The following is a 12,422-nucleotide window of genomic DNA, read 5'->3' as shown; positions in this document are numbered from 1 at the left end:
GCAAAGCAATTTACCTACATTATCTCATTTGGCCTTCAATAGCCATAGGTATGAGTTTTATGGTCTATATATTACACAAGTGAGAAAAATGTTCCAGAAGTTGAGTTGCTTATTGCCACAGTATCAGAGGCAGGATTTTATCTCAGTTCTCTATGACGCCAGGTCAAGCTCTCTGCTCTTTCTAGTACAACATGCCACTACCTGGCCATGTACAATTCCTATATGCTAGTTTCTCTTTCCATCTAGATCCTAAACCCTTGTGTCATATTTCTTTGTAGCCTCAAAAGCTTTGTATTCTCAAAAGCACCTAGCATGATGCCTTGCACAAAAAAATTTTTATAATAATTTTCCCCATTATCTCAATGACATTAATAACACTACTCCTCCACCCCCTCCCCAACCTCCACCTCCCATCAAGCTTAATACATTGTTTGCTAGGTATAATTATTAATTCAATCTTTCAAAAGATTCACGATTTCACTAATGTAGGCACTCTCTTCCCTGACCTACAATGAAACTCCTCCATGTTTTAGTTCACGGTTTCATAAATTGCTGCCCTCAAAAATACCAAGTCATTTATCTGGTGACAAACCTTTTCGTGCTGGGCCTAAGGGCCAGCTGGGCAGGAACTGCCAAAGCTTGTGCTCCTGTGACACAGTATTCCAATACCAAAGGTTAACCATAACCTAAGGAGGCATCATACTCAAGACTTTAGTGGAGGATATAATCCTTAGACACTGAAATTTAAAATGCTTTTCTCCCCCTCCCCTCTTTTTAACCAGAAGTTGCCTCTAAATTTAGAGTAAATACATGAACTAGAGCAAGGGCTCTTACTTTGGAAGTCAATTAAAAAGTGCTATTGGTAAAACAAAAATGGTCCATCATTTAGAATTGATTCTTTTCTTAAATTAAAAAGAAACAAAAAGGACCTTTTGAGATTCAGAACATGTTTTTCTGAACCGACTCCTCCAAAAACTAGAGTACAACATTCAGAACCACAATATTGTACAAAGCATTTTATACACAGCCTTCTTTCTGAAAAGCTATAAAATCTTTACACTGTTATCTTTTTCAAAAATCTTGAGCCAATTAGCCAGGTAAGCAAAATCCTTCTCACATTACTGATGGGGAAATTGAAACACGGAGAGGCCTAAGGCTTTACCTACTTACTGTAAGTGGTACAGGCAGGATCACAATCTAGTTCTAGCTGCTACTACCGAGAGCTTCCAAACATACTCTGTTGACTAAAGAAATATAAAGCCTGCATTGCTAACTGAAAGATAATTTATACCATTCAAAAAGATTAGATTTTTTTTTAATAGCAGTTGCTAATTATTTGCCAGTACCTTCAAAGTCCTGTAAAATATGACCTTCTTTAAAAGGCAAAGTCTGTTTTTGTTGTTGATCCAACATGCTATGCACTGTAATGAATTCATCATCTAGAGCTATTACATATGGAAAGCAAATGGCTGCACCAATCACATTCTCTGACCAATGCACAGGGGCGCGCTGGGATATCCCATCTACTGTGGCAAACATGCCTATAAAAAAAAGAGAGATAAAATTAACTGGAACAAAGATTAATACTGTTAGTACTGTTTTTACACAGATATGTTTGACTACACAATACATTTATTGTTCGGTTTTTGGAAACTGGGGCTAGACTGAAAGAAAGGAGAGAAGGCAAACAGTCCAAAGAATTATAAAGCTTAATTTTGTGAAGGGATTACGTATATCTTTTCCCCAGGATCTACATTCTATATTCACTTCTGAGAGGTAGTGATTGTGACTAAGAGCAGGGAAGGTGCTCTCGTCCAATTTAAGTAGATTAATCTTTCACATTTTAAAGACTTTGTCCCAAATATTTTTAATTAATGCATATAGTTTGCTCCTATGGACTAAGATTTTATTGACCCTACATATTATTCTCTCTCAACTGTTCTTTTTCAGCATTGTGTGCATCCTATAATTAATTTCTTTATCACATATTGTCCAAAACTGAGATTATTATACTCTCCAAACTTGCTCCTCTTTCTGATTTGTCAGTGGTGCCACTGTTCACTCAATGCTCCACGTTGCACACTATCACAGTCTTCCCCCACCCTAACTGACTGGATGACCACTTTGTGTCAGTCCCACTTCTATGATCTCTCTCCATCCATCACTTCCTTTTCATACCTTTTTATACCACTACTCTAGTACAGACCTTCATTACCACCTTCCTGGTCTTCTGCAATAGTATCTTAACTAGTCTTTGATTCTTCCCTTCTCTTCTGTACTCCACATTACCCTTCACATTACAGCCAAAAATTGGCTTCCTTCTTCACAGATCTGGTCAGGTATCCATGTTGCTTCACTCATCCTTTCTCTCTCCTGAGGACAGCTGGCCATACAAAGCCTTCTACAATCTGTTGCTACTCTGCCTTTTCAGGTGCTACTTCATTAACTCCCTTAGTTATACTCTAGGATCCAATCAAAGAACTGTGTGCCCTGAACATTTCTTGGACTTTCCAACCTAAATGTCTCTGACTCAGGTAATTTCTTGTACTTGGCACGTCCCTTCTCCTCTTTGTTATTTAACCCACCCTTTATAGTCCAACTCAAATGTTGCCACTTTCAGCAAACTTCCTAGACCTCTTCAGCTTGTAATTCATGTGACCCCTTTCAGACTTCCCTTAACACTTTGTTTTCCAGCTACCACCTTCTATTTTGCATGATAATTATCTGGGTATCCGCCTGCTGGGCCTACCATTCTAGAAACTTCAAAACTACATTTGACCTAAACTCCCCAATAGTGCTCTGTACACAAAAGCTTAATAAATATAGAACTAAATTCTGAGTTAATGAAACAGCCAAATGGGGAAAGCAGGAAACAAAGACAATTCAGGAGCAAAACTTTCACCCAAATGTCAGGCTAAGAGGAAAATGGTGAAGAAACAGACAGAGTCAAATCTGGATTTGGTTCTACTTCAAGTCAGCTACATCTGCCCCCCAAGACAATCAGGATGTTATGCAGAGCACATTCTCATGACAAACACAGAAAGCTGATAGTACAGTAATCCTTCTCAGCTGATACCAGTCGTATTATAGTGTTTCTATACAGAGAATGAGAGGAAGGGTGGAAGTCAGAGGTCAAAAGCAAAGCTTGCAGAAAGACAAAATGAAAAGTGCACCGAGCTTTTGCCAGACTAAGAGAAGCACTTTACTGTCTGTACTGAGAGGAGACTGCTGACCTAGCTGCTTGTTTGAGAATCACAGAGGTTGACTATGGGAAAGAAAAGCAAGACTGCCTCCTCAAACATTAATAAAGAAGAGGTCAGGTTGAGAAAGTACCAATGTGATACAGCTAAGAAAAAAAAAAGAGTAATGTTAGATCCAGAACAGTACGGAGCAAAAAGTAAAGTTTTGTGACTTGGGAAAAGGGTTAAGAAAAGTTTTGCTTGAGACAGACAGGAAGCCAAAACAAGTGATGAAATGGAGAGGCAGTGACAACAAAATATAGTGATAATAAATTGCTCCCATTGGCATAATGATCTGGAGTTTGTGAAGCATTTCCCTCACAAAATCCTGTAAGTTAATGTTATTACCCTATTTTATACATAACTCAGCAATTATTTGGCTTGCTCAGGGTCCCACAAACAGTAAGTAACAGAACAAAGATACAGAGTAAATGATACTTTTCAAAATGTTTTCATGGGCATATTAGGAATTGATTTATTGCTAGGGGGAAGCAATGAGGGAAGGTAGTGACTGTGTGACCTATGATTTCACATGTGTAACAAATACCTGATGGTGGAAATTCATTCTAACTCTGTAATTTAGTCTTAGAGAGGTGCGGAATGCTGGAAGGTTCAGCGCTCTGTCCGTGATCACACAACTAGTTAAGTATCAGAGATGGGACCTGAACCCTGGTCTTCTTGACTGCAAGGCCAGTTCATGTACATACACTGCATTGCCTCTCACAAATTTGAACAATTAGTTTATGAAAAGAGAAGCTACATGGTGACAATGCTGTATTTTGATAAGATCTGCACCTCTGCAAATATAAAAGGATCTCAACCCAGTCACTTCCAAACATACCCACAATAGTATAAAGAACCTTGGTTGATTTTCTTGCCCAGGCAGAAGTATAGGCTATACAGTTTGAGGGAGAATAAATGAGTATAACAATTTGCAAATTCACTTGAAAAAATTATTTAATTCTTTTTAAAGAAAAATTAAATTCTTTAATTATATGTGTATATATACAATTACTAAAATTAAGGCAGAGGATTCCTAATGGCAGAGCTGGAGACTGGGCTAAAGTTTTGTTGATTAATTTGCTTAAAAACAAAGAAAGAAACTTAATTATATTATGTCCCAATATTGGAACCTTACTCTCATCTGAGTTGAAGAGGAAACAAAGTATACATCTGAAGAGGTTTAGAAGTCTTCTAAACTTCTAGAGAGGTGAGAAAATTAGGTGACAGGATAAGGGAGGAACTTTTAGAAGGGTACATACATTAAGATTAGGAGAGTGGGTGAATAGATAAGACAATAATAGATAAGGGACGGAATAAGAGGGTAAGGGGGAGAAGACATGGTAACAGGGACAGGGTGAAAGGAGAGGCTGAGAAGGAAAACAGCAAGAAGAAATAACTGGGCATAGACCCATATCTTTGATTATTTACTAATATAAGGTTAAAATGGATACGTGACCTAGATATAAAGAGAGATTTTACAAGAAAATTAGAAGAATATGGAACATATTACTTATACTTAGAGACAGGTGAACAATTTATGGATAAACAAGAAATAGAGAGCAAAGTTAGATGTAAAATAGATAATTTCAATTATATGAAATTATAAAGGTTTTGAACAAATAAAACAAATGTAGCCAAGATCAGAAGGAAAGCAGAAAATTGGGGGTGGAGGATGTTATAGACAGTTTAACAGACAAAAGTCTCATATTGAAAATATATAAAGAACTTTGTTAAATCTATAAGAAAACAAGTCATTCCCCAATTGATAAATACTCAAAAGATATAAACAGGCAGTTTTCTGATGAAGAAATCAAAACAATTTATAGTCATATGAAAAAATGCTCTAAATCACTGATTAGAGAAATACAAATTAAAACAACTTTGAGATAGTATTTTACACCTACCAGATTGCTTAAAATGATAGAAGGGGAAAGTGACAAATGTTGGAGTGGATGTGGAAAAATTGGGACACTAATTCATTGTTGGTGGAATTGTGAAATGATCCAACCATTTTGGAAAACAATCTGGAAATATGCCCAAAGTTATTAAACTAAAGGTATACCCTTTGACCCAGCAATACAACTACCTGGTTTATTTCCAAAGATAATTAGGGAAAAAGGAGAAGAACCTATATGTTCTAACATGTTTATAGCAGCTCTCTTTGTGGTAGTAAAGAACTACCCATCAATTGGAAAATGGCTGAACAAGTTGTGGTATAGACAGCTGTGATGGAGCACTACTGTGCTATAAGAAATGAACTCAACGATTTTACAAAAACATGGAAGGACTTACATGAAATAAAGAGCGAAATGAGCAGAACAAAAGAATATTGTATACAGCAACAGCAAAATTTTTTTAAGAACAACTTTGAGCGAATAAGTGATTTTGAATATTGTAAATACCCAAATTAACTACAAAGGACATATGAAGAAAGATGCTATCTGCATCCAGAGAAAGAACTGATAAATAGACATATAGTATAATTTTACATACATATACCTATTTATGTCTAACAGTAGCCATCTTTAGGGAAGTGGGGGGAGAGGGGAGTAAAAAAAATTACACAAGGCCGAGCAAGTTGTGGTATATGAATGTAATGGAATACTATTGTTCTATAAGAAATGATGAACAGGCTGACTTCAGAAAAACCTGGGAAGACTTATATGGTCTGATGCTGAGTGAAGTGAGCAGAACCAAGAGGACTTTGTATACAATAGCAGCCACGTCATGCAATGACTAAGAATGTTAAACTGAACCCTTCTCAGCATTATGAGGATCTAAGACATCTCCAGAGGCCTCGGGGTGGAACATGCTGTCCACATCCAAAGAAAGAACTATGGAAGCCGAATTGCTCTCACTTATTTTTACCTTCTGTTGAGTTTTGTTTCATCTTTCTGATGGTTCCTCCTATTGGTTTTAATTTTTACTTACAACTTCACTAATGTGAAAATATGTTTAATGGGTATGTAAATATAAAGCCTATGACAGATTGTGCGCCATCTTGGGGAGGGTGGGGGGGAGAAAAAGGGAGAAAAAATTTTCAACTCAAAAGCATATGGAAAAAAAATTAAAATAAAATAAAATAAATAAATTACATGATAATTTTGTTGTGTAATTGAAAGGAATAGCAAGTTATGCATAGCAGATTTGAAGTTTCATCTTCTTTTATTGTACTATGTTATGGAAATGTTTGTTTTATTGCACAAATTTAAAAAAAATTTTAAAAGCAATGAAGGAAGATACACTGTTTCATGTTCTGCATTTTTCATCTTGTGAAAAATGTCTTTGTCCCATTGGCCTGACACCAAGTTGCTGCTCAAAAACCCTGGAATGGTGAAACAGGCTTTGGATGTCCCTATTCACAATTCTCTCTATCACTATTATTTCCCTTAATGCAAACATTCTAATTTCAATTCAACCAGTATTTGTGCAAGGCACTGTATGAGGAGGCAAGGAGGTTCTGTGCAAGATGCTTAGGGCACAAGGACAAATTTTAAAAGAGGTACTGCTCTCAAGGAGTTGACATTCTGCTTGGGGTTGGGCTTTACAAATTTAATAGATTAATAAAATGCAATATAATTTGAGGACAGAGTGTACACTAACAACTGAGAGAATCAGAGAAGATTTCTAATAAATAGGAGACAGCACCTGAACTGAGCCTTCAATGAAGCTCAAGTCACTGGGAGGCAGAGGTGGGGAAGATGTGTATGCCAAGACATGGGAGAGCCTGAGAAAAGGCAAAGAGGCAGGAGACAGTGCCAAGCTTGAAAGTTTAAGAATTATTTTTGAGGCAGCTAAGTGGCACAGTGGATAGAACACCAGCCCTGAAATCAAGAGGACCTGAGTTCAAATCCAGTCTCCGACCAAACACTTGACGCTTACTAGCTGTGTGCCTGAGCAAGTCACTTAACCTCAACTGCCTAAAAATAAAAAAATTAAAATTAAAAAAAAGTTTTAATCTTATTCAATTTTATTCAATTAAAATTAATTAAATATTAAGAATTATTTTTAGAATGCCTAATGTAGGCATTGATTCTAACCTCAATCATTTTTCTTAAATGCAGGTCTGGCTATGTCAGTCCCCTACTCAAATGCACCCCAGGAGCCCCTTTAAAAAAAGAAGAAGAAAAAGAAAAAAGCCAATGGACAGTCTGGCTGTTAAAAATAAAAAAGAGCATGAAGTTCAGTACTGGCTGATCTTGCTATTCAAATAAACCCATCAACATTAACTGCTATCAACACTCACATCAAACTCATTTTCACTATTAAATTAGTTTTATAGCAGAGGTTTTTAGCTTATTTAAAAAACTTATTTTAAAACTTATTTTAGGGGCAGCTACGTGGCGCAGTGGATAGAGCACTGGCCCTGGATTCAGGAGGACCTGAGTTCAAATCCAGCCTCACACATAACACTTACTAGCTGTGTGACCCTGGACAAGTCACTTAACCCCATTGCCTAGCCAAAAAAAAAACCAAACCAAACTTATTTAAAAATATTTTGATAACTCAATTCAAAATCATTGATTTCCTTTGAAATCCTTTGTATTTTATTTTATGCATTTATAAACATTATTGTGAGGAGCCCACAGGCTTCACCAGACTGCCAAACAGGTCAATGAGACCAAAAAACTCAAGAACTTCTGTTCTATCTTTAGGGACATGGCGAGGATATGTAAGAAGGGGAAAACACACACAAACATACCTCCTCCCTTTTTGAAAATAAACTAACTACTAAAAACTTAGAGAAAAGTTGCTAGAAAAGAAACAAGAAGTATGGACCTGGAATTGAGGTTTCAGTTTTCTACAGAAGGCTTTAAGGCGAAACATAGGCTTTTATTGCCATTTTGATAATGAATGGATTTCCTTAAAGATACAAATTTTTAAGGTATATATTAGCAAAAAGTAAAACTAATTTTACTAAAACCAATCCCACTGTCAAGTGTTACAACCCTCCTTAACAAAAAGAAAAGAAATTGCCACTTTTGTGGACAGAATTCTGACACTTTCTTTTCAAAAGAAACTACAGACATCGTCCCTACATTTCAGCAATGGTTAATAAAACTAACAAAATACAAAACAAGTAGGTATAGGAAGTGAGGGTTACTGAAAATACCATCACATTTTTCTTACCTAGTCCTCCAGGCCCAGCCAGTAGAAATTCTTGCCTCCCTATCCTCTTCACGATTGGCTGTCTCTCTTCACTGCAATATGGGAACAGATCCTGGGAGGCCCCTGTGTTATAATTCAATATGATGTACTGTGTAGTGAGTGCCAAGCATAAAAAGTGGCCATCCACAGCCACAGCAAATGGTTGCTCTGGGGTTGACACTTCCTTTACAATTTGGACTCGGTCTTCATAGACCATAAACATCTGAATGGTCCTACGTTTGACAGAAATGATGCAAACCTCTACACAAAAGGGGTCCCCACTTACAGGGTTCTCATTTAAAGCAAAAGTCACTGCCCCTTTTATTCGAGCACCTGAAGGGATGGGTTCGAGATTCATCATGTTAACCAATGCAATGGTATTGTCACAAAGCACCAGGAGCCTATTGAGGGCTGATGCTGCTTTCAATTCATTCACTGGCTTCTTGAAACCCAGATATTTGTGCCGCTGCTTTGTGGCAGAGAAAGTGACCTTTCCATTTGGTGACATATTTTCCTCCAACAGGAAGTGGTAGATGAAACATTCATTGGTACCAACATAAAGGTTCTTTCCACAGCACTCAATGCATTCAATATTGATGTGATCTTTGTCGCCCATCAGGAGCTCCCGCTCGATGGCAGAGACCAGTCTGAAAGCCTTGATGTTCATCATTTCTCTCAAATGATCTACTGGAAAAGAATGAAGACAGGCATTTTAATCTGCAGTGGCAAAGAGTCAAACAAAAATATTTTAGCTCAAACTATAAATAAATATAGTCTCATAGATCAGTGGAACAGACTAAATATAAAAAAGCAGCAGAAAAAACTGAATTCAACTTAACGTTGAATAAATCTGAGTACAAATTACTTTGCAGACAATTCTTCATCTGACAAGAAGTTGATTAGAAAAGTGATTGGAAACAATTTGGCAGAAGTTAGGTTTAGAATAACATCTTACACAATATGCCATAACGAGCTCAAAATTTGGATTATTAGAGGCTACAAGGTTTGAAAAAAAACACTAGAAGGGAAACAGTTTAGATACCTCTCACGGGCATGACTTAGGAGAGAGATTATTACCATAATATAGGGAAGCAGCCATTAAGGGTGGTTGCAATGTGAACAGGGAAGGAATTACCAATATTATCCAAGATAGAAGCAACAAGACCTGACAAATGAATAGACATGGGGAGTGAAGGAGAAAGAAGAATCAAAGAAGATTCTGAGGCCATGGGATTTTGAGCTGGAAGAGACCTTAGTTATCATTTAAATTCTACCTGAGAACTTAAGTGACTTGCCCAAGGTCACACACACTAAGTAGCAAAGCTGGAATTTTAATCCAGGTCCTGACTCCAAATCCCATGTTTTTCTCACTACTTTTGAGCTTGTGAGACTTAAAAGAGGAGCAAAGAAATTATAGTGAGGATCAAGTGCTTTTGTGGAGGAAAAGGCTTAGGGGATGATAAATTCAATTTGGGACATGTTGAGTTTGAGGTTTGTGTGGGAAAGTGGAGATGTCTGAGAGACTGAAATAAGGAACTGGAACTCTTGGAGGATATTACAGGTGCGAATAAAGATGCAGAAGACACTTGAATAAAGGTGATAACTGAAACTACAGGAATAGATAAGATTATCAAGGGAGAAAATGTAGAAAGGAAGGTAAAGTGGGCCAAGGACAGAATCTAGGAGGCTGTTTCATTGCCAGAAAGCATGAGACCATGTGTTACATTAATAATTACAAAATCAGAGAAATGGAGCTGGCTGAGACCTCACAGGTAATCTAGGCACAGAAGATCTGGAGCCAGAAAGGATTTCAGAGGTCATCTAGTACTGTACCTTCTTTTACAGATGAAGAAACTGAGGCCCAAAAAGTTTAAGTGACTTGCCTAAGATCACATAGGTAGTTAATGGCATAGCTGAGATTCAAAAGCAGACCTTATAACACCAAAGAGGTATCAAACAGCCACGATGAACAAAAACCCTAGGCTATCCCCTATCCCCTATCTTACCTATTACAGCAGAGGGGCAATATGTAGAGGGCAATACCATTCTTCCACTCCCTCAGGCTCAAAACCTGAGTGTCACTGCTGACTCCTCATTATTTCTCATCCTCATATCCATTCTGTTGCCAAGACCTGTCCATTTCACCTTTAAAATGTCTATCTTCTCTCCTCTAACAATGTCACCACCCTGGTGTAGCTCCTCATTACCTTATATCTGGATTACTCTAACAGCCTATTGGTGGGTCTCCCTGCCTCAAGTCTCTCCCCACTCCAATCCATACTCCTTTCAGTCACAAAAGTGATTTTCCTCAAGTGAAGGTTCAACCACGTCACCCCTCTAGTCATTAAATTCCAGTGGCTCCCTATAGCCTCCAAGATCAAATCCAAAATCCTCTATTTGGTGTTCAAAGTCCTTCATAACCTAGCCCCCTCTTACCTTTCCAGTCTTCTTACATCTTACTCTCCATCATGTACTCTTCAATCCAGTGATACTAGCTGCCCTGCTGTTCCACAAACAAGATACTTCCAACTCTGGGCATTTTCTCTGGCTGTCTCCTATGTCTGCAATGTTCTTCCTCCTCATCTCTGCCTACTGCCTTCCCAAGTTTCCTTTAAATCCCAACCAAATCTCACCTTCTTACAGTAAACTTTTCCAAATCTCTCAATTTTAGTGCCTTTCCCTCTCTTAATTATTGTCTACTTATTCTGAATTTAGCTTGTTTGTACATATTTGTTTGCTTGTTTTCGCCTCCATTATATTGTGAACTCCTTGAAACCAGAGACTGTCTTTTGCCTGTTTTTGTATCCCCAGCATTTGTATTCGTAATTTTAAAGGGGGGAGGGATGACTTGACTGATTAATTTTAGCTGCACCCATGTGGTCTCAAGGCCATGAAAAAAAGAAATGTGATTTTTCCCGGTGACCACTCTAAACATGAGCTAAAGTTTAATATTTCTTAAAAGTTCAGCAGTTACTGCTTTGGGTTTTTAATGAAAAGTATAAAGGTTTAGACTATGGAAAAAAAGTCCTGGGATTTTTTTTAAACATGCACCTGGCTCATCAGAAAAATCTAACTGAAGTCCTCAAGGTAATACAACGTGGCAATTAGGGGCTGAAGTATGCGGAAATAATAGAAAAATGTAATGGGAAATGGGAAACATGAAAATATTGATATCATTGAAGCTTACCAGGAGCACAGGGAAGGAGAATAACATGATGGTGCCTCTGCTACCATCAAAAACTTTCTTGAGTGTAGCAAAAAACAGTTTAGAACTGAAATGAATTTCATTAATGCTGCTCCTGTTGCTCCAGAAACAAGTCTGAACCAACCCCAGAGAAAGGGCAAGTGGAGAAACAGTGATGAACCTCAACAATAATCAATCAGAATGAAATCTTGGCATGGAATCTGAAAAAAACAGCTAAAAAGTTCCTTTTCTAACATGGAGGAACTGATAGGGACAGAGAATCTCAAGGATAATGTGTTCTAGTCGAAACAGCGCAGGATTTGTAGTCAGACGCCCTGGGTTCAAATTACAGTTCTGCTACTCACCATCCATGTGGCCTTGGAGAAGTCACTTAATTTCTCAAAGCCTTTGTTTCCTTTTCTATAAAATGAAGCGATCAGGAATTCTTAGATTAGGAATTCTGAACCTTTTTTTTTTTAAGTCTATGGACACCCAGAATAGTGTTTTTAAAAGCATAAAATATATAGGTTTGCCACAAAGGAAATCAATTATTTTGAAAGATGCCTATCAAAAAAATTAAAAACAATAACGGATCATGAAGCCCAGGTTAAGAAGCACTGGCCTGGATGATCTCTAAAGTTCTTCTTAGCTCTCAAAGGTCCAAAGGCTTCAGTGGCCTTTGAGAACGTCTAGCAAAAATCTCTAAGTACAATCAGGCCAGATATTAAGAACTTTCATTAGTCCACTTACCTTACTTCTTCTCCCTTCAGCAGTTACTTAAATGTATAACACATATCAATATACAATCAACAACAGCTCAACAAATACAGAGCATTTCCTAATTACTT

General features: G+C 37.5%; 1 protein-coding gene across 4 annotated transcripts in view; it reads right to left on the bottom strand.

Annotated features, from left to right (window-relative positions):
• TGFBRAP1 (transforming growth factor beta receptor associated protein 1) overlaps nucleotides 1-12,422 on the bottom strand; it is a 76,172-nt gene that overhangs the window by 40,314 nt on the left and 23,436 nt on the right. For 3 of the 4 annotated variants that reach the window (XM_020987909.2, XM_020987911.2, XM_078147371.1), the window contains 2 exons: nucleotides 8,373-9,077; nucleotides 1,347-1,541 (listed from right to left, as the gene is read on the bottom strand). In XM_020987909.2, the coding sequence (XP_020843568.1) occupies nucleotides 1,347-1,541; nucleotides 8,373-9,060 (883 nt within the window). In that variant the 5' untranslated portion in view covers nucleotides 9,061-9,077. The remainder of the gene's footprint in view (nucleotides 1-1,346; nucleotides 1,542-8,372; nucleotides 9,078-12,422) is intronic. The other variant, XM_020987913.2, reaches the window with a different exon arrangement.

Source organism: Phascolarctos cinereus, unplaced genomic scaffold (assembly GCF_003287225.1).
Source record: "Phascolarctos cinereus isolate Bilbo 61053 unplaced genomic scaffold, phaCin_HiC Scaffold_7;HRSCAF=346, whole genome shotgun sequence".
Taxonomy (NCBI): Eukaryota; Metazoa; Chordata; class Mammalia; order Diprotodontia; family Phascolarctidae; genus Phascolarctos; species Phascolarctos cinereus.
The sequence above is the reverse complement of the archived record's forward strand: the minus strand, read 5'-3'. Positions and strand labels throughout refer to the sequence as shown.